Below are 23,865 nucleotides of genomic sequence, written 5' to 3'. Positions count from 1 at the left end.
GTGAAATAATACTTTTTTTGAAATTATTAGTTCCACTTTATAAGATATTTTGTATATTTTTAGCTCTTGAAAATAATTGTAAACACAATTAAAAGCTTGAGATAAAGAATAACCTAATAGCCCCTGTTTATTGTCTCTAAAACTGTGTAGAAAAAAGATATAAAACAACTTTTGCGAAAAAATAGGGAAAATTACAAAAAATGGTGTGAGTGGCGAACTTTGAAAAATCGTATCTCAGATACTGTAAATCCTAAAGACTCTTTTATCAAATATGATTTTATAGATAAAGAATAGGAGATTTTTTTGTAAGGCAATACCTATACCTATACCGCCGTGGAAAAAAGTTATGGGGCGAAAAAGAAGAATCGCGTGTTATCGTGTTTTATTTTGCTTCGGTTTTTGAATATACTTCGGGTATAGATAACAGGTCTGGTTAAGATAACATCTGGTTATTTGATTGATTTTCAGGTGTATCAAGAATTCAAAAGACAACAAAATGATTATAAAGGAGAATTTGGTTTAGGAAGTAGTATAATCCTGCAATTTTCGGAGAATTTGCCAACATTTGAATGTGGTAAAGTAATGCCCCATGTTATTTATGTAGATAATTATTTAACTTTCCTCAAGAAAAGTGGAATAGGTTACGTTGATCACATAGAGTTGAAAGGTGCTCATTCAGCGAAATGGTCTCCGAAATCTCCACGTGCTCATTACGAGGCATATTATGACGAAACCAATGAATCGTTTTTGTGTAGATGAAATGACAACAGTGTGGTCACTGTTGCTTTAAATTGTCAAGATAAGGGAAACTATTGAAGGCCAACGTGAATTAGATTTGTTGTAATTTGGTCGAAATGTAACAAAAGCTTTGCTTATTAGTTATGGTACTCCGTAAAACAGTTTATCAATAAAACGAACTGTGGTTAATACCACATTTGATAATATTGGGCATTTTATAGGGCCGCAAGCAAAACGAACTAGTTGTAGTTTATATTTTCATAATAAATAAGATTTAGAGTCATTTTTTCTGTACTATTTTTGAATGGTTTAATGTTTGTCCTGTACTCTTGCTGACTAAATTTGTTTTTGAGTTTTGCATTTATTTTATAATAAGTGCCTTGTGTTGCGTTTTTGCAAAACCATTTTTTTTAAACGCTAGTGGTATTTGCGAGAAAATCTTAATATTTACCCATTTTGGATCTTTTTATTCACATATTGACTACACTTGAAATCCTGAAAAAATGTTCTGGGCATGAATGAGTTAATCTGGAAACAGGTTATTAATGATTTGAACATTTTAATCACTACAATATGTTAGAAATATGTTTTATTAAAATTTTACAGCACACATGTATAACAACAAAATTAGATAAAATAATATATCTTCAATCAACTTCAACAAAGGTGTATAAAGCTGTAAATTTTTATGCCTGGCATAAAAGGTTAACCATCACATCGGTAAGCTTAAGAATGGTTCTCCAAACGCATATCCTCACTTAAACTCCGTTTAATGGGTCGTTTATACACGTGCTTCCATATTTCATAAAAACATACAGTCGCTTGAAATCGGTACGAAACAACAAGTGGCATAGACACGTGCGTGATTATGTTCCAGGCCAGAATTCCGTAAAAATCCATTTGTTTGGGATGGAATATTGACCTGTTGTTTTTTATTCTATTAATTACCTGAAAATAGCAGTTTATATTAGTAATATTAGGTTTTTAAGGAGAATTTAATATAAAACTCAGTAGTAAATTTTGACCATAAACTTACGATAAAAAGTTTATGATTTATCTTTTATTTTCAGTATCAAAGAATCTATTGACTGGAAAAAAATTAATTAATTAATTTGTTTCTGGTCTTCCTGACAAGATATCTATTTCAAAAGTTAATCAAGTACCAAAAATTTTACCATAATTAGTAAAGTACGTCTAATAACTCAAATCGTTAGGTTTTTAGTCAATTAAATTCAACAACTTTTCATCCTTTACCCAAAAATTATATCTATCATTTTATATATTTATAAAAGCCAGATCAATAACAGATGCAGGTTTCATTATACCTGCTTGAGAAATACAGGGCTTGGGAAAATGCACACCACAAAAGTTCCCTGAGAAATTTTGTGGTGTGCGCGCTCAATGAGAAAGGCCTTCTCGGTGGCTATGTGAAGAATGTGAAAGACCAGTATGAGGTAGTAACAATCATACTCCAGCAAAGATATAATGAAATGAGCCATACGCGTAATCTCTTAAGTTATCGTATAATTTACCTGTCCCTATGAGTTTTACCAAGAAGCGTGTAAGTAGAGAAGAATTTATTTTTTATTAAGCGTATGTGACATATTAAAAGCACATAATTAAAAGCAACATTTTTATAAAAAAACGTTAAATGGAGCATTGCAAACAAACATCTAATATTTCAATATAATCTAAAACATTTTCGGTCGCAATTCAGGAATTCCATCTTCTTAGTTTTTCTTCCTGTTCAGTCAATACATTACCCATTTCTCTTCACTTCTTTTGTTTGAATTCTTTTTTGCTTCTCTTTAGTTTTTAGTAACATTTTCTCGTCTCTATTAACTTACTTAGATCTTACAGTTCTTAAAGTTCTTTGTTTATATTTTCTCTCTTCTTGCTGTCATGGATTTTCTTTTCTTCCTTATCTAGTTATTTATATTTCTCCTCTGCTTGTCGAGTTTTGCGCTCTTGTTACGTCAGTGAATATGCTCTGTTTTTTCTTTCTGTTATAATTTGACATTCTTTATCAACACAGTCATTCGTTCTTGTTCTTTTATGTTTACCTTGCATGCCTAGTAATTATTTAGCTGCTTCTTTCACGCTGTTTCTGCACCCTTTCCACTTTTCATTTATGTTTTCATGTTTTAGATTGTTTTCTAGTTTAATTTTTATATTTTGAATATATTCGCTATTTCTATTTGTATTTTTATGTCCTTATACATTGTATCGTTAATGTTTAGAACCTGTTTCCTTTTTAAATAATATTTCAAATTCTAGCCTTTACCCTACTTTCGATCCAGTAGTGATCAGTATCCGCATTTGCTCCACTTCTGTTGCGGACGTTTATTATATTCAATTGGTGTCTTGAGTCTTTAATGGCATGATCTATCATATTTACTGTAAGTCCATCTGGTTATTTCCAGTTACCTTTGTGTATATTTTGTTAAGCAAAGTTAATATCATACAGTCGATTCCAAAACAAAACTACTATGACAAAAAGAAGTTATTTTTGAAATCAGAGCATTAAAAATATTTAAAATTCGTTTTTTGTCAAGCACCAACTTTTTTTATTTTGTTGGGCTGTGTTATCGTTCCTGTTCCATAGCATGCAAGTTAAACGTTTACTTTGTATTCCAGTTTTCCTTTGACATAATTTTTAGTTTTTTATTGACCCTTATAAAATAAAAGTATTTGCTTCATTGTGTAGTTGCAGCAATCTGCTGATTCAGCTGTTTAGTTATCTGTTGTGTCTTTATTTTGCTGTGTATAAACATTTAGATTTAATGTCAAGACATTTAATAATTCAGTTATTAAGTAGACTTCTTGGTTATTTAACTAACTTCTTCTTCCTTCTTGTATTTAGGCTTTAAACCTGTTTCTTTCTCAATATTAGCCTCCTAAATTGTTTAATTTATCGCACCATCTTTCTCTTGGTCTGCCAATACTTCTTCGTTTTTTTGGTGACTTATCTCGTGCTATTCGTACTATCCTACCCTCTGCCATTCTACTAACGTGTTCGTTCTACTCCTGTTTTTCTATATTGCATGCTCTTCTTATGTTTTCGCTTCTCTCCCTATCCAACAGACTTTTCCCTGATATTCGTCGGAGTATTTTCATCTTTATTGTTTCTAGTAGTCGTCTCGTTTTAGATATATCAGGTCTTGTCCCCGTCGTATATGTGAATATAGGTCTAATTGCTGCTTTATAGATTCTTGGATTTGTATCTTGTCTTAGGTATTTGTTCTTCCAGATTGTGCCATTGAGAGATCCCACCGCTTTACTTGCTTTTAAGCTTTGTTGTCGTACTTTTTCTTCAACGTATCGGTTACTAGTTACATCTATTTCCCGATATCTAAACCATGCCTCTTGCTTTATTATTTTTCCATCAGTTTCGATTTTAAATCGTAGTGGGAATTTAGATGTCATACATTTGGGTTCTTTTTTGCTGATATTATTATATTGTATTTCTTGGCTGTTGTATTGAAGATATGTGTTAATCTTTGGAGCTTGTCTTCTGTCTCGGCGATTAATGTGGCGTCGTGTGCATAACGTGGACCCATTCTGTAACCATGATCTTTACGTACTGTTCGTATTATTTCGTCCATTACTAAATTAAAAAGAAGTGTGCTTAACGAATCACCCTGTCTGACTTCGCTTTGTACTAATATCATCATCCAGCCTCAAGAGTCCACTGCTGAACATAGGCCTCTTTCTCATGTTTCCAACCCCGTCTATCTTGCGCCGCTCTTATCCAGTTTTTATTGAGTCTTCTTAAATCGTCAGTCAATCTGGTAGGTGATCGACCGACGCTTCTCTTGTCTTCCCTTGGCCTCCATTCCAATAACCTCTTTGTCCATCGCCCATCTGTCATTCTGGCTATGTGTCCTGCCCATCTCCATTTTAGTCTGGCTATCTTCTCGATGATGTCAGTCACTCCGGTTCTTCTCCTGATATCTTCGTTGGTTATTCTGTCTCGCAGAGTTATTCCTAACATGGACCCCTCCATTCTTCTCTGCGTGACTCTCTCAAATACCTTTCTCTTTAGGCATGTGGGCAGCTCACTTTTAAAAGTTTCTCTCAGTTTTCCAAATGCTGCCCACCCAAGGCCGATTCTTCTCTTCAGTTTATGAGTCTGGTTATCCCTGCCAATCATAATTTCATGCCCCAGGTATTTATATCTATCTACGAGTTCTATTTCTTTCCCACCAAGACTGATGTTCTGGTTGGGTACCAAATTGGTCATGATTTTTGTTTTCGAGATATTTATATTTAAACCTACATTTTCTGTAGCCACAACGAGTTCCTGTACCATCTCTCTTGCCATACCTAGATCTTCAGCTATTATAAGTATATCATCGGCGACACGTAAGTTGTTTAGATATTCTCCATCTATTTTTATTCCCTTTGTCATCCAATCCAAATTCTTAAAAGCATGTTCTAGCACCGTATTAAAAAGTTTAGATGACATTGGGTCTCCTTGTCAAACCCCCCGTTCTATTTTTATGCGATTACTGTTAGTATGTAATCTGACAGTGGTTGTTGCCTGCAGGTATATTTTGTATAATAATTTAGTATATCTATAATCTAGCCTGCATTCTTTACTACTAATATACACTGTGTTATTTTCCATTTATCTTTGCCTGTATTCGATTATGGAAGTAGACGTTTTCGATGGTTTGTATAATATTGATTGGTATGTTTCTTTTATACAGTAGGTGTAAGACATCTACAACTTGAATGCGATCAAAAGCCTTTGTCAGGTCTATATAGCAGATGTGCTGGTTTATTGTAGTCGATGGCCTCTTGTGTGATTTTTTCTTCTTCTTCAAGTGCCATCTCCGCGGCGGAGGTCGGCAATCATCATAGCTATTCGGACTTCTGTGATTTGTCTTAGTACAAATACGGTGTCTACGCAGGATCTTCCGGATCTGAATCCTTGTTGTTCATCTGATACAGTTGTTAGTTTATTGATTTTGTTGGTTAGGACTTTTGTGGTAAGCTTAGGTGCGATATTCAGTAGATTTATACCTCTATAGTTGTTGGGGTCTTCTTTATCTCCTTTCTTGAAGATGAATATCATTATGCTGTTTCTCCATGCGCCTGGTATCTTGCAGTGCAATATTAGTTTTTGTATAAGTTTTGTCATCTCAAGGGTTATACTTTCTCCTCCGTGTTTTAGAAGCTTGTTGGTTATTCCGTCTAACCCTGGTGACTTTTTATTTTTGAGTGAATTTATGACTATCTCTACTTTCTGAAAACTGATTTCTATTTGGTGTCTTAATTCAGGTACGTTATTACGTTGATTAATATTTTCGTTTCCTTTAAACAGTTTCGTCAAGTATCTTTCCCATTCGTTTGCTGGTATGTTATTATATTCCTTCAATTCTGCCATTTCTTTCCTATAAATCTTATAAATCATATTTGTTTTTGTGTACCGTAGAAGTCACTTTCCATCCTTTTTGTAAACTGTTCCCAGTGTTAATTTTTTGTTCTTCTTACCAACTGCTTTTTTTTCATTTCGTATTTTGTATAGGTGTCTCGGGATTCTGGAGTATTTGATGTTTGTTTCTCTTTTATTTTATTTTTTCTGAACCATGGTTTATTGTTGTTGTTTCTTTTGTTTAGTATGACTTTGCATTTTTCTAGAGCTTCTGTTGCTGCTTCTTCAATGTTGTTTTTAATTTTCTCCCAGCTTGCGTTTATATCTTCGAAGTCTTCTATTTGTTTCAGCTGTATCTTCTGTGCTAGCCTCCTTTGGTACATTTCTCTTGTAGAGTCGTTCCACAGTGATTCTACATTAAATTATTACTCGGTTACTTCTTGTAGAAAATGTTTTGTGTTATTTTCATTCTTAATTTTGCTAGTACTAGCTTGTGTTCACTTCCAGCTTCTGCTGAGTTTAAAGTTCGGATATCTAGAATCTGCTTTGGGTGGATTTTTCTATTAGTGACTATAAAATCAATTATAGATTTGTGTCCCCTGGAGGTTTCAAATGCATATTTATACTGGAGCTTATGGTCAAAAAATGTATTATTGATTCTCAGTTCGTTAAAAGCACAGCGATTAGCCATGAGTTCTCCATTTGCGTTGACATGGCTTTCATTAAATCTTTGTTCTACTCCTGGAACTATTTCATTTCCGATGTGTATTAAAGTCACCCATAAGAATTAAGGGTTCTGCATAAGGTATTTCATCCAGGATGGTTTGCAATTGTTCGTAGAATGCCTCTCGTTCCTTCTGAGATTTGCAGTCCTCGAGGCTATAGACAGATATGACATTTAATTTTTGGTAGTCTATTGTGATGTTCATATATAATATTCTTTCAGATATACAACGGCAGTTATTTATGTTGTTTTTAAATTTTTATGGACAAGTATAACTACGTCTGCTCGTGTTCGTTCTTCTTTCTTCACTCCACTGTATGCTAGAAAATATTGATTATATTCTCCCTGGTAAGCTATTTAACTTACAAGTGAATTAAATTTTTCTTAGAAATAAACTTCGAATTTGGATCATTGGGTTTCGTTCTGTTGACTGCCGTAAACGCAATACGTATAACTTCTTCCAAGTAAACACGTTTTGGCATGTTTTTAGAAGAAATTATGTATATGCAGACCAAACAATCATCTGCGGCTGCGAGTACTCTTTCTACTAACTAACTAAATAATTAAATATCCTTCTGAAATAAAAATACTATACTAATTTAAGTATTTTACATCTTCTGGTATAAGTCCTTCCGCTCATTCGCTCAGTAGACACATTATTAATGTGAATGAATTCACATTAATAATGTGAATGAACAATTATTTTTAAAACTAGATCTTATGTATTATTTATATTATTAAAAGCAGAAATATACTATTTTATTGCTATAATGTAAAGATACCAGCAATGAAAGATATCTTCTAACGTGCCGCTAATAATCGTATTCAAAATTTTTAGCATTCATGATGGGCACGTGATTTCGGCTACATTTTACCACTTAGAGCTCGTGATTTCGGATGACTTATTTCATTTATTATTTGCCAGAATATAGTTAGGACAGATGAGGGACTTATAAATTTCATGTAAAAGTAGAATTGCACCAGAGCTCATTGCTTATTCCTTAGCGATTCTCATTAGTGTTGCATCATATAACAGCGAAACTACAAAGAAACAGGCATTGGTTCTTAATTTATGCTTATGATGTTAAACACTGAATGAGATTTGAAACAAAAACTGCAACAGTGGAGACTTGCTCTTGAGGGAAAAGGTTTAAAACTTAAAAGGGACAAAAACATATTAGTTAAAATGTTTATTAAAGAGATAATTGTAAAGAGTATTAGTTTTAAGTACTTAGAATCGGTATAACAGTGTAACCTCGAAAACCTTTTTTGGATGGTGCTAGAAAGGTCACCAATGGAGACGGAGAACTGCGGACGGCAGCTAGATGGTTGGTGGAGAGCGAGTCGTGGGTTCAAAACTGGCTTTTTGGAACCACGAATGGGTCCAACGGACGAAATAAGTAAAGGTAGAACAGGATAAGAAATATTGGAAAAGATATAGAAATAAACAAAAAGATAGATGGGTAAAATTACCAAAAATAAGAAAAGATAGAAACAGGGCCCCACTTAACTTTTTGGGTTCAAGGAGAAAACTAAGAAGCCTTAAAAAAGAAAAGAGGTAAGGAAAGATATTTAGGTTCTGAGACCAAATCCAAGAAAAGATATCAACAGTTAATTATTAAATAAATTTGGTCAACACACTATATAAACAACTAATAAATACATTAGGTGGACTTCGTCCACCTACCTACCTACGAAACTTAATTAGCCTGCTCTTTCTTCTGGTCGAAGATTTAATAATTATTTAATAAAACAAACATTCAGAGGTATTGTTATATCAGAAAACTTATTAGGAGTCGAGAAATAAAATTCATTAATAAAACAAAAAAAAAATATATTCAACACCACTATGATATAGGCAGCTGAATGTACACACATCTAAAAAAAATGCTTCATCAATTATTACATGGTGGTATACATAAAACAATACACAGTATTATAATTAGGAAATACCTTTACAAATACAATAATATAATAAAATCATACACAGTTTAAATTATCAGCGAAGAGAGCCTGATAGTATTTAATAGTATTCAACTAAAGCTGATAGAAATCTCTCTTTGCTGTTTATGGGCTTATCTCGAGATAACGGGTTAAAAATGTATAACAATTATAGCAAATAACAAAATGATTAAATTTAAATTCTAAAGAATACAAAAAGGTTTCAAGAATTCTGTATTATAAAAATTAAACCAACCCGCACTTGGTTTCAAGATAATTATCTGTATCGCATTGTTGTTTAATGATTAACTGAGAATTAAATGTTCGTAATTTAGAAGTTCTTAATAGCTACTTGAAAGTTATTAAGTATTAAATGTTCCTTGATTGAATGGTAACACGGTAGTTAACCTTAACTACAGGAGAAGAAATAGTCGACGGAGATTCGCCCAGATAGTTAAAGATAATATGATTATGACAACTTACGATAAACCTTGATGTCTGCTGCACTCTTCACTGAAGCTAAATACTTTACTTGTATTAAACACTGAAGTTAATTAAATTAAAGGTAGTTTCTACTAATCTTAAATCTAATATGGTATTAGATTAAGAAACTGAAACACTTAAGTGTGTACATACTTAAAGAAAAAATTCACAGAGACGGTAAGATAACACAGAGACGGTAATATAAGCAAGCGCCTTTACTCAAAGATCGCCCTGCCAGAAGTGAAGTTCCTCCTCTCAAAATTTCACAAGCTTCCCCAAAAATAAGGTGTGATATCCCCCACTTAAAAATGACGGGCCAGCCTGTATCCATTTCTAAGAAGATAAAAGGTTCGAACAAATATCGAAAATAACGGGACACTTCTAGTTAGGACGTGATGAAAGATAAATCCTTTTGGATTAGGTTCTCTCAGAAAAATACTACAACGTGCTTTCGACGATGTTTATCAAATTTAAAAGAACCCGCCTGACTGGAAAAAATTAACCAACTCGGCGTCTTTTGATAAGTACGACCTATCGGTACGTGAGAATTCCGTGATTCGGAAAGTCGGTAGGGTGCAATAAAATTTTCTAATGGTAAACGATCCCCCATATTCTTTGCAAATACGGCCATCGGCGTCTCAGCAACAGAGGTAAAAGGATTAAAAATTATTTAATATTTTAATTATAAAAAAATGTTACAACAGAGGAATGGAAAAAAAATTGGAGATGCACGCAGTAAACTTAGGCTGGGCTGTATAAAGTGAAACGAAGTAAGTGATGTGTTGTGTGACAAAAAGATGTTAATGAAACTGAAAGAAAAATATAAAATTGCCGTAGAACCAACTATGACATATGGAATTAAATGTTTAGCAGTTGAAAATAAAGGGGAACAAAGAATACATGTTACAAAAATGAGACTGCTTAGATGGATAAGTGTAGAGACAAAAAATAAAATTAAAAAAGAGTTTATTAGAGGAAGTCTAGGGATGGAATAAATGGATATCAAAAAGATATTTTGGCAGGACATGTTGGTAAAGGGGATTAATATTTATGGAGAAATGTAAATTGAGAAGGCAGCCCCGCATAGAGAGCAAAAGCTAGAAAGAAACTTTATGTTTATTTCAAAAAAAATTTTTTAAAGAGTAAAATATAAACTAATTTTATAGTTTAAAACGCTGAAATTTAAATTATATTTAAATTAAATACAGAAAACTTAACGCATTTAACGATTTAGTAACTATTTCAAACAAGATTGTAACTTTGAAAAGAAAGGATGATGAATGAGATGAAAGCAATTTCAAATCGAAAGATAAATTGCTATAGCAAAACCCTAAAAGTTACGTAGGTACTATATCTATATTTTTAGGTAAATAAAAGTAACACAACTAAAGTTCTTGTTTTCATCAAAAGGAGAATCTGCCAAAATCAAGTGCCGTTGAGTGTCAAATTCATAATAGGAGAGGAAAGAAAAATAAAATAGAACACAGTTCAAAACAATTAGGAAACGTAGATCTGTAAAAGAAACTAATATCGGTAAAAACTTATTGGAAAAAAAATATAATAAGAAGTCGATACACCGTATAAAGTATTGAACCTTTTAAGAATGATATAATAAAATACCCGATATCAGTTAAATTTGTTAAATAAATAAATAAAATATAAAAAGTAGAATGAATACTCACCCACAAAGATACATTTAATAAAAGCAAAAATGTAATGAGTTGTCTTCCAGGTTTTCTTTTAATTTGGTCTTCAGTAGAACAGCATCTTCGTCGAGCATCCAAGATAAAAGCAGTTTGACAGCAACTTTGCAGTACTGCTAGCGTAGGAGTCAGTATACTAAAATAATTGTAAAAATTTTCTTAAAATGTGTAGCTTAACACTTTAACACTACTTGTAGGTACCAAAAATAGTACACAGTAAATTACTCACGAGTTGTGGCTCAAATATAGTCACAAAATATTACATACTTAAACTGGGCAAATAGACTAGGCGGGATCTGTAAAAATTCAGACCATAATGGACATTTTCCATAGCAAGCTATTTTTTTGCCGAAATCCCTACAGGATGTGCCCAATATCGATAATCACGATATGCGTCAGTCGCAAACCCTGTGCTAAATTTTTTATTTAACAAAATCTGAAAACAATTGAAAATTTTTCATTTTTTTGCTCCTATTTTCGTTTATAATTCGGAAAATATTGGTCCTAGAGAAAAAAATTTATAAGAAGTTAAAAGTTTCGTTATTCAATTTTACACAATATTTCGTTAGCTAGAAATTGAAAATTTAATGTTTATTGTTGAAAAAATAGCAATAATTGGAAAAAAAAGTACAAAAAAATGAAGTTAATCCTTTAAATGTTTTCGACTTCCTTAACTTGACTTACAAGCTCCATATTCCGCCTAGAAAAACTTTTTAATATGTTTAAACCGTGTGCTAAATTTTGTTAAGATCGGTCGGACAGGTTTTGCATAATAATTTTGCAATCCAGCCTACTGTAAAAAATCGCAAATTTTCAAATTTATAGTAGGCCCTAAATAAGGCTCTCAGATAGTTGCAAATTTTTTTACATATAAAAGAAGACTCAAACTTTCAAACGCTTTTTATAAAATTCAAATCGGTTCACTAGGAGAGCCTAGAATTTTTTTTTTAAGTTTTCAACATTTTTTAGGTTTATAAATAAATTGAATAACTTTACGAGCTTTAAACATATCCTTCAAAAAAAGAAAAAGACTTTAAAAAAAATTATTGAAGATTGAGTTAAAATAAAGTTTATTTATGAAAGAAAAATTTTCGTTCGCCTTTGTTTTAACAGTTTAAATTATTTATTAAGAATTTATAAATACATATTTGTTTACTAAAAGTAACAATTTACTTCAATGTATAAATGGCAAGCTCAAAAAAATGCATGAAGAAAAAATGCAATTACTTGTTTAACATACAATTGTTTATTGCAAATTTCCCAATTTGCAATTAAAAATGTTATTTGAAAATATGATATTTGAAATCCTTGTCGTCCGAGACATCAATTCAAAAAAAAAAGAGCAAAATTGGTTAACAAGAAGCCTAGATAATGCAATTTTTAGCGCGCGCTATGATTTTGAACTCGCCACACATTTTGAACTTTGAACAGTCATGTATTCCGAGCGACAGTTTATGCGAAAACGGTTTTTTATTTGCCTTTTTTATGGATGTTGGCATGAAGCGCATTACGTAAAACTTTTCATATAAAAAGTACTTGACAAGACGAGGGTATTTGTTTAAAAACGAGCCCTCTAAACGAGTTACACGGCAAATGTATGCCAACTTTGACCTTCAATATCTCACAACCAGTAAGCCGAATGTATCTTTTTTTTTTAAAGAAGCGTCTTTTCATGTTCTTTAAGTGTATAAATTTTAAAATTGATATGTTTAAAGCTCCTAAAGTTATTCAATTTGTTTATAAGCCTAATATATATAAAAAATGTTTAAAACTTTAAAAAAATTTCTAGGCTCTCCTAGTGAACCAATTTAAATTTTACAAAAAGCGTTTGAAAGTTTGAGCCTTCCTTTATGTGTAAAAAAATTTGCAACTATCTGAGGGCCTTATTTAGGGCCTACTGTAAATTTGAAAATTTGCAATTTTTTTCCAATAGGCTGGATTGCAAAATTATTATGCAAAAACCTATCCCACCGATCTTAACAAAATTTAGGACAAGTTTTAAACATATTAAAAGGTTTTTCTAGGCGGAATATGGAGCATGTAAGTCAAGTTTAGAAAGTCGAAAACATTTAAAGGATTAACTTCATTTTTTTGTACTTTTTTTCCAATTATTGCTATGTTTTCAACAATAAACATTAAATTTTTAATTTCCAGCTAACGAAATATTGTATAAATTGAATAACGAAACTTTTAACTTGTCATAATTTTTTCTGTAGGATCAATATTTTCCGAATTATAAACGAAAATAGGAGCAAAAAAATGAGAAATTTTCAATTGTTTTCAGATTTTGTTAAATAAAAAATTTAGCACAGGGTTTGCGACTGGCGCATATTGTGATTATCGATACTGGGCACATCCTGAACGGATTCCAGCAAAAAAAAGCTTCCTATGGAAAATGTCCAATCCAAAACAGATCCCGCCTAGACTAAAATATTTTATATATTTCACAGAAACTGAGGTGTATTATTTTTTATCAAATTATTTTATTTAAAGAGTTACAAATCATGTCAAAATATGATACAAAAAGTTTTGTACCATAAACGGTTTGAAACAAAAGTTATTGTTTGAAAACTATGTAAATCTCGTTTGAACAAAATAGTACTTTTTATCTGACTGTTATATATAGCAAAAAACATTCAGTGCAAAAAAACACTTTTTATTGCAGGTCTTTTAAAATGATTTTACTTCCTTTGAATTCTTAAGTGGATACGCTTTTCATTTTTCTTTCTTTCTTTAATTTCTTTCACTCAATTTCTGTAGCACTGAGTGCAGCTTCCTCCCGTATTTCATTCAACAAGTTTGTAGTTTCTCTCAGGTTCTCTTTGCTCATTTGACTACTATTGACAGGCAGTTGAGGGCTGTTTAAAAAGTGTGTTCAAGATTTGCTCTCAAAACTATGTTATAATAAATTTTGTCAGTTATGGTTATGCAATATATGCATTTACCACTGCTACGTTCACTAAAAGTTCTATAACCACTTAATTAGGTTACTCCTATACCAATTAATTCTACGACAAACTGATACAAAAGGAATATAACTCCATTTGATCGAACATCAATAAATTATTTGATGATATTCTATTTTGGAATACTGGAATATTTCTTTTTTTTTGTTTCTTCATAGATTATATCTGGAGCCTTCTGTGATGTCAGAAATAGAACGTCTCTCTTGCCTCACCATTTTCCTACAACTGCCTTAGTATTACAGTATCTTGTCACAAATTCTCCCTTTTTGAGTTTTGCTTTTGTTACACGAGTCGGATTGTTTTCTTTTGAATTTGAATGTTTCTATTAAATGAGTATTATTAGGCTATTGATTATGTACTTTAGAAAGGAACTATTTTTTTAAAGGGGTCTTATTATTTTATATGGTTACTGGACCCCCAAATATAAAAAACCGGAGAGCGCTACTATTTCAAGAGGTACGTTTTTGAGAAAGGGGTGAATTTGTCCCTATGAACTAGAGTGAATTTGGGTTAATTCTATGCAGTTTTCTTGCATATACATCTACAGAAAAGTTGTTCAAAATTAAATTTCTTATCAAAATGTTACTTTTTAAAGTTAAAAATCATTTTTTTTACAAAAATATATTCAAAAAATGAGGCAGAAAAACAGGAACAAACTTGATGTTTCAAGAGAGTATAGGCATTGCTTTACAAAAAAAACCTTACAAAAATAAAAGAGAAAACCGAAGCCATTATTCTGAAGGGGAAAGGGAACAGCCAAAGTGTTGAATTACAATGTGCGGGAGCATGTCTAGCACCCAAGAAATACGTAAAATACCTAGGGGTGACATTGCACCAGAATGGAAAGTTGGGGTGGCACGTACGGGAGGTAGCCCGGAAGGCTGCAAATAATGCGGCTGCGTTGGCGAGGGTGATGCATAACATTGAGGGACCCAAGTCCGAAAGGAGGAGGGTCTTAAACGGTATTGTACAGTCGATCATCTTCCACGCGGCACTAGTCTCGAGAGATATCGGCCTATAGGAGGCTCATAACACAAATAAACAGAACAAGTCTGTTGTGAGTGACGAGCGCCTACAGAACTGTCTGCGGCAGCCTTGTGGACCATCACTGGATGTGTTCCGTTGCATGTTTTGGCGGTGGAAAGAAAAGAGAGAAGAGGTCCAAAACTTACTATGGCCGAGAAAAGACAGGAAAGGGAAAGGTCAATTGAAAGATGACAAGAAGAATGAAACAACATAAAGGATATGGCACAGTGGACGAAAATTCTGATTCCCAACATAAGAGATTGGGTAGACTGTGGCCACGGGCGACTGGATTATTTCCTGACGCAGGTGCTCACAGGACACGGGTGTTTTAGGGCCTACCTCTCTAGGTTCGGAAAGGCTGACACAGATGAATGCCTATAGTGTGGACACTCGGACACTGTGACATATACGATGTTAGAGTGCAACAGATGTATAGTAGAAAGGAACAGAATGGAACGAGCGACAGTCGTGAATTTTCTTAAGGTGAGAGAAATTATTGAGAGAATGATTCTAAATAAAGCAGGTTGGACTAGATTACACAACAGCTATATTCGTACAGTGATCAAGAAAAAGGAAGAGGAAGAAAGACAGCTAGACCAACGGCAAAAGTAAGAGAAAAAGATGCTGAAAGTTGAAGCTAGAAAAGTGGGTCAGACTATATGAGTTAGACTGCGTAAGTCAGACTGTGGGGAAGGAAGAAATGCCCGTCTGGGAGTGATGCCGTGATAGGAGCAATGAGGGTTTTCCACGCGCTACCCCGAACAAGACAGGGAGCGCCTCCTTGCTGACAGTCTGTGTATGAATGAAGTTAGTGCTTCGGAAGTGATACCGGTCTTGACAGAGGAGTGTTAAACTTTTTTGCATCTTTTTTTGGTGTCTAAAAATTGACATTCTCAGCAAAATTCAGATTGTTCGTATAATTTTTAGAGATAAAGTGGCATTTTCGTCTCTGACGCTGCGACTGGAGTATTATTTAATTGTACATTAAGTATATACAAATTATTGCAAGTGTCACAATTTGACGAACCGTATTTCGGTTACCGTTAGTCCTAAAATATTTTATAATAGACTATTTTAAAGTACAGAAAATAAGCTTTCTTTTTATTGGGTAATGCATATACCTAAATGCAGTAGCGGCACGTGGGGTAGTGCAATAGAGCCATGGGATTACCTTATTTTTATGCAGAAACATATTTTTTATCTTTAAAACGTCTTAAACTCGCAGGTAGAAAAATTAAACTGAAGATCAAGGCAAAATAAGGCTAATAAATGATATCATTCTACTGGTACTAACATATTATGCATCTTTTGCATGTGGACACATGTGTAACACTGCAATGAAGAGGATACAAGCGGCACACAACAGCAGCCTAAGAGAGGTAATCAACGTACCGAACTACGTCGCGAAACGATTTTTATTTAGAGAACTGTAGCAAATCATGGTGACTAAAATAGTGAAGGAAAAAGCCAGGATAAAATTCGCCAAACTGACGAATCACCCAAAATGCGAGAGATCTTGAGATACGACGCTTGAGATACGAAGCATAAAAGACCTAAGCAACAAATAGTGTAATAAGATAAAAATAAATCTTCTTCTTCTTCATGTACCATGTCCTTTCACAACGTTGGTTACCATCATAGCTATCTTAATTTTATTCACTGCCACCCTAAATAGCATGCTTGTATCAACACCATACCAACCTCGCAAGTTCTTCAACCATAAGGTTCTTCTTCGTCGTGGACTGCGTTTGCCTGCTATTTTTCCTTGCCTGGTATTTTGTAGCCTATCTTTGAAACCTCTCATTACATGTTCGAAATACTCTAGCTTTCCCCGCTTGATGCTTTTTATGATCTCAGTAGTCTTGCTGAGAAGTTCTAGTATTGTGGAGATTCGATTCTTCTTCACCCAGGAAACTTTTAAAATTCTTCTATAGCACCACATTGCGCAAGCCTCAAGGCGATTTAGATCGATTTTATTTAAAGACCAGGACTCGACACCATAAAGTAAGACCGAGAACAAGTAGCAGCGAAGTAGGCAAATCCTCAATGGCAATTTTAGGTCTCTATTACATAACACCTTGGACATCCTTCTAAAAGCCGCTCTAGTCTGCTCTATCCTAGATCTAATTTCTGACTTTCTGCGTTACAATTTAATTGCTGTCCAAGGTAAACTATTTTATTAACTTGCTCAAGTTTGGTATTATTTACATATATAGACGGTTTTATATGCTATTGTTTACTTATTACGAGTATTTTGGTTTTCCGTATGTTTAGATCCAGACCTGCCTCCCTACAACTCTCAACGACACTATCAAGTAATGTTTGCAGATCATCTTGAATAGAAGCTGGGAGTACTGTATCGTTCGCATATCGCAAATTATTGATGACTTCACCGTTCACAAGTATCCCTTCTTGTTTTTTAGAAAGTGCTTTTCTGAAAATTCTTTCGGAGTAAACGTTGAAATCAGGGGTGACAAAAGGCATCCCTGCCGTACTCCTCTTATAATATTAAGAGCCTGTGATTCCGCACCATCTAAATTTTATCAAAAATAAATCCTGGGGAGAAAATAAATAAATCATCAGAGAAATAAAGTGGAGAGTCCGTAGCACAACCACTGTGTAGGCCCCAAGTATTAAGTTTTTTTAATATGTACTAATAAGGTCCCTTTTTTACAGGCATACTACACAAAAAACCACAAACAACACAAAAAAAGGCTTCGGCGACCAAACAATTATAGAAAATACTAACAAAAAACGGCGCAAGCCAACAAAAAAATTAAACAAATCAAAAAATCTGGGCACGTAGGACCCAAATTTTTTATCTTTAAAACGTCTTAAACTCGCAGGTAGAAAAAGTAAACTGAGAATCAAGGCAAAGTTAAGGCTAATAAATAATATCATTCTACTGATACGTACATATGCATATTTTGCATGGGAACACATCTGTAACACCATAAAGAAGAGGATACAAGCGGCACACAACAGCAGCCTAAGACAGTCAACGTACCGAACTACGTTGCGAAACGATTTTTATTTAGAGAACTGTAGCAAATCATGGTGACTAAAATAATGAAGAAAAAAGCCAGGATAAAATTCGCCAAATTAAAGAATCACCCATATTGCGAGAGATCTTGAGATACGACGCTTGAGATACGAAGCATAAAAGACCCAAGCAACAAATAGTGTGATATAATAAAAATAAATCCTGAAGAGAAAATAAATAAATCATCAGAGAGAAAATAAATAAATAAGAAATCAAGTGGATAGTTCGTATCTCTAACAACGAGGACAACCACAAGCACTGTGTAGGCCCCAGGTATTAAGATTTTTTAATATGTACTAATAAAATTCTTTTTTACATACAAGCTACACAAAAAACCATAAACAACACAAAAAAATGCTTCGGATACCAAACAATTATAAAATATACTAACAAACCCGCGCAAGCCAACAAAAAAATTAAAAAAACCAAAAAACCTGGGCACGTAGGGCCCAAACCCTTAAGCACCAAGTCTCTAAACTGGTCGCAGCCCAGAGCTAAGACTTGAGGCCCAAGTAAGCAATTTTTAAACGCGCCTAACTCTAGCCTGAATTGAAATCGGATAGGGTACCATGTTGAAATTCTATTAACGAGGACTTCCACATAAAAAGAATTTGGCTGATAGTTAGATAGGGAGAAAGGGTTAGCCTGGAGCATTGATGCGTGGTGGAGTGATTCCTGCTTACACGCGAATTAACACACCTCGCTCCAATGAATTGTTACAATTGCTACACACTAACGTTATTGTAAGAGGTGAATAAGTCTCACAGTGTGGGTTCAAATAAATTGCTTGCTTTTAGGAGGACAAGTTAGTTCTTAATCTTAACAAAGCATGACCTGTTTTGACTGAGTAACCCATTTTATTGAAACTGCGTTTTTTATTTATCAGCTTTTCCAAAATCATCGAACTTCAAGACGTCTCTAACAAAGAAATTTTTTACTTAGAAATTTGCTAAAGATAAATAAATATAGTCTCAAGACTTTACGTTATCCCACAAATAACAAGTAAAGGAATTCGGGATTGTGCTGTTAAGATATCATTTCTTGGAAATAAAGAAAAGTATGGAACGGACTATTTCGCAAAAATAACTAAACAGCTCGAAAAAAACACTTCACTATTCAGACAGAAATTGTTAAAATAAATACAAGTCTGAGCGAGTTGTCGAACTGCCGCAGTGCTTCGATGCATCACCAACGATCAGGAATAAATAAAAGCCCAAGCGGACGACTTAGAATTATTCTACGACTTGGTTAACGAGCTGAAGCACCACTTTGTCGTTAAAATATTTGTCCGAAATAAATAAAGGTCTGAAGGAAATTATTTCGCGAAAGGTAATGATCTAAAGTGAACACTTTGTTGTTGAAACCTTATTTCAGAAATAAGTAAAAGTCTGGAAAGAACATCTCTGTTTAACAATCGAGGTGCCTTCTGAGCATAGACTACTAATAAACCTTTTTCATGTAAGATATATATTTGAATCTAAGAAACTACGAACTACTACAGTACTCTATATTGCTATTGCTTTGACAGCAAAGTCCCCAGTAAATCTCTCACTAGTATTAATTGAAACTGTATTGATTTCTCAAACAATGGATTGCTTAGATGGAACAAAAGAGTGTTCGTTAATCTTCTCGAGCGGCGGCTGTTAATCATCCAGTAACTCCGGATACCATGGAGGATGATTCGACCGTACGACATTACATACAGCTTAAGGCCTGCCCAGTCAATATCAATATAATATAGTGCCAACCTCCAAATACGGATATTAATAATATAAACGAAACAAATAAATTATATAAATGATTAAAAGACTTCTTAAAATACACTAGAAAAATTAGCAAACGAAAGGGCAGAGTCAAAAATGTTGGTGAGTATAGTTTGTGAAAATGTAATGGGCAATACGATACATGTCATCAATATAATTCTGTCACGAAGACAATTTTGTCATAAGGAGCACGTGGTATATTCCCGTAGACTTTATACTTGTCGGTCTCCGTAATTAAACTATTTATTTAGCGTATGGCTACATCACAGGTTCATATATATATATATATATATATATATATATATATATATATATATATATATATATATATATATATATATATATATTGATACGATTAGGGTTTATAGAAAATAATTTATAAGTTATATACTACATAATATTAGATATAAAAAAGTATTTGATTGTTTTAAATAAGTTATATACTAGAGAATTTAATAAAAATATATTTATGTGAGGGTATTTTTAATAAATTAGCATATAATAAGTGTAAAAAGTTGTATTTTAGTAATTATAATGTGGTAGATAGATTTAAGTGAGCCATGTGCCTAGGCAACCAAAAATACTCTCGAAATTTGACAGATATTTATACTCTGAAGTGACGTTTAAGAATATTTACGAATATAAAGTGGGTTATAATAATATATTGTTTGAAATGTGTATTTTATTAAATTAGAATGTTAAGTTACTAATTTAATTATATATTCTGATCTGAAAAGCCTAAATGTAAACAAAATTATTAATAGAAAAGAATGGAATTCTCTGGATCTCCGGAGATGGCCATGTTTGCGAAATGGTTTGTTCCAGAAAATTCAGACAAGTATTAAATAGAACAAATTGGAACATGATATCTTACGAGATGGTTCTAGAAATTCAAAAACATATAAATACCCGTGATTTGGATTCAAGATGGCAGTTTTTGAAAGTTTTTAGTCAGAAAAGTTTTAGATAGTGCAGTCAGAAGAGTTTTAAGAAGTTTTAAGTTTTTAGCAGTTTTATCATGAAAGTTAGTTAGAAGATAGATACATTTACTTAGTGAAGTCAATTGTTCGGCAGTTTTTTGAAAGTTTTTAGTCAGAAAAGTTTTAGATAGTGCAGTCAGAAGAGTTTTTGGCAGTTTTTGAAAGTTTTTAGTCAGAAAAGTTTTAGATAGTGCAGTCAGAAGAGTTTATGTCAGTTTTGGAAGTTTTTAGTCAGAAGTCAAGCAGTTTATTATGAAAGTTAGTTGGAGTCAGTGAATCAAGTACAAATAGTCAAAATGTTTAATATAGTGAGTTAAATGAAGATTAAAAATTATGCATATAATTTAATGCACATTTATAATTATACACAAATAATTATTGAAGATAAAAAAAGGTATATTGGAAGAAATTAAATTATATTATGGTTGGAGATTAGTATAAATCAACTTATAATAATTGGATATTGGTATATTGAAAAGAAGAATAAATATAAATGCTGTTTGCTGGTTTGGTTGGTGGTGTATACATGCTGGTGAAGAAAACTATATCTTAAATTGGTAGAAGCTGATAATTGGAAAAAGAAATTTCACAAAAACAAGGATAACCGAAGTACGAAGACTTTCAGTGGTGATTAGAATATATATAGTGGAAAACAGTTCATTTAGGTATTCAGTGAAAGAAAGGTACAAAATTTTGTTAATATAATTTAGTTAGTGTCATAACAATTTCAATTTTAAAGATAGTTTGTTTAAATTTTAGATTGTCTATAGAATTTAATTAGTTTTATAAGAATATCAGTTTAAAGATAGTTTATTTTAAATTTACATTGACTAGGTTAGATATATATGTGTGTTTCATAATAGTTATAATAAAGATAATTTAAAAAAGTACTTACAAGCTAATTCTTTGAGAACCGCGATAAAAACCCTATATATTATATTATTAAAAATACTCATTGTTCATCATTCAAACAAAAAACACATCATAACAATTTGGCACCCAACGCGGTGGCTCTCTATTTAAAAGAATTAGTTTGGGAAGATAAGTGCTCTCATATAATTAAATTAATTATCAGTAGAAAGAAAAAAGTATAGATTTTATTTTTAATTATATTTGAACAAGTAAAGTCTCAAAATGTCTCAAGGAAAGAAAGGTACAACAAGCAAAAAGAATGAAGAAGATGTGGAAGTAGAAACACAACCTATACAAGAGGAGAGTTTAGTTCAAGTTCCACAAGATACTGCAGAAATGAATCCAGAAAGAGAGGAAAATGTCAATATGGCAGCTTTGATGTCATTAATGATGCAGATGAACAAGACAATGGAAGAGAATACGAAAAAAATGGAAGAGAATACGAAAAAAATGGAAGAGAATTCAAAAGAAGTCAAAGAAGACATAAAAAAAATAGAACAGAAAATGGAAGAGAATACGAAAAAAATGGAAGAGAATTCAAAAGAAGTCAAAGAGGACATGAAAAAAATGGAACAGAAATTGGAAGAGAATTATAGAAAATTAGAAAAGAAAATAGAAGATAATAATAATAAAATTGTAAAGCAAATAGAAAAACAAATGGATAAAAAACTTGAAACTGCAGAGAAAAAAGTAGCAAATGAAATAAAAAGTATACGGAATGACTACAAGAAAAGGATAGACAATGAGAGGACAGAAGTAAAGAGGATTATTCAAGATAATAAGATAGATATAGAACAGAAAATAGAGTTACAGAAATGTAACTTAGAAATAAAAATTAACGAAGACAGGAGAAACACAGAAGAAAAATTAGACGATATACAACAAAATATCCAAATAAATTGTAATCAAATAAGAAATGTGGAACAGAGAATAGATGATATTTCACAAATGAGAGACATAGGGAGACCTTACTTAAATTTAACAAATGAGACTGGGATTAAATTCTCTGGTAATATAAAAAATTTGCATCCTAGAGTATACATAAATAGTTTAAAACATAAATTAAGATTTGTGAATAATATTAATGATATTAAAGATTATATTAGAGTGACATTAAATGACAATGCAGCAACTTGGTTTGCTAGTATTGAAAATGATTTAGATAACTTTCAAACATTTGAAAATAAATTTTTAAATTATTATTGGGGTGAATTAGAGCAAGCAAAGTTTAGAGAAATTCTATATTTTGGAAAGTATAATCAAAATTTAAAATCAAATATGGTAAATTATGCATTGAAATTGATAACAGTTGCAAAATATTTAGAACCACCACTTAGAGAGGATGAAACAGTCTTAAATGTATCTAGACATTTTGATGCTGATGTTGTGCAAACCGTAACTGTACAAAATATTCAAACAATAGATAGTTTTATTAATTTTATTCAAAGAATACAAAGAGGCAATATGACAAGTAATAATAACAACAGAAAAAACAACAATAACTTTCAATATAATAAAAATGATAATCAACAATATAGACAATCATATAACAATAATACTAGGTATGGTAATAATTTACAAAATTTTAATAATAATAACAGTAATCAAATTAGACAAAATTGTAATAATAATACTAATTATAATAGACAACATTTTAATAACAGTACTAATAATAATAGACAAGATTTTAACACTAGAAGAAATACAGAGCGACATAACTATAACAGACAGGTAAATTGTGTTCGAAGGAATAGAAGCTGCGAAGACAGGGAACGAAGTAGTACAAGGCAGGAAAATGTGAGTAGAAGTCATAGTAGGGAAAGACATAGGACATCAGATCCAAGTGGTCAGATACAATCTGACAATTCTAATAATCAAAATTTTGTGCAGTAAACTTTCTGAATTACAAGTTAGGCCATTGCTATTATGAAAAACCTTCTGAATTTATTTCTCTAGATGAAGATAAAATTATTGAATCTATTAATTTAATTTATATAAATGCTTTGGCCAAAAATAAAATGATTAAAATTATGATAGATACTGGTTCAGAAAGTACTTTAGTCTCGGAGAATTTGATTTTTAATACATTAAAATTATCAGATATAATAAAGATTCCAAAAATTAAAATTGTTGGTGCAAATAATAAGAAGTTGGGTGAAATTGATAAACTAGCCAATTTTAAAATTAATATTCTTAATAAAGAAAT

At 32.2% G+C, this 23,865-nt stretch overlaps 1 protein-coding gene across 1 annotated transcript in view; it reads right to left on the bottom strand.

The window, feature by feature from the left end:
* Window positions 1-1,318: 1,318 nt before the first annotated feature.
* Window positions 1,319-23,865, bottom strand: part of LOC140443711 (proton channel OtopLc-like) — a 108,029-nt gene continuing 85,482 nt past the window's right edge. The window contains exons 9-10 of the mRNA XM_072535097.1: window positions 10,949-11,105; window positions 1,319-1,686 (exon numbers count right to left, since the gene is read on the bottom strand). Of these exons, the coding sequence (XP_072391198.1) occupies window positions 1,465-1,686; window positions 10,949-11,105 (379 nt within the window). The 3' untranslated portion in view covers window positions 1,319-1,464. The remainder of the gene's footprint in view (window positions 1,687-10,948; window positions 11,106-23,865) is intronic.

The sequence above is a fragment of the Diabrotica undecimpunctata genome, chromosome 6 (assembly GCF_040954645.1).
Source record: "Diabrotica undecimpunctata isolate CICGRU chromosome 6, icDiaUnde3, whole genome shotgun sequence".
Classification (NCBI taxonomy): Eukaryota; Metazoa; Arthropoda; class Insecta; order Coleoptera; family Chrysomelidae; genus Diabrotica; species Diabrotica undecimpunctata.
Note: the sequence above shows the minus strand (reverse complement) of the source record. Positions and strands in the feature narration are given on the sequence as shown.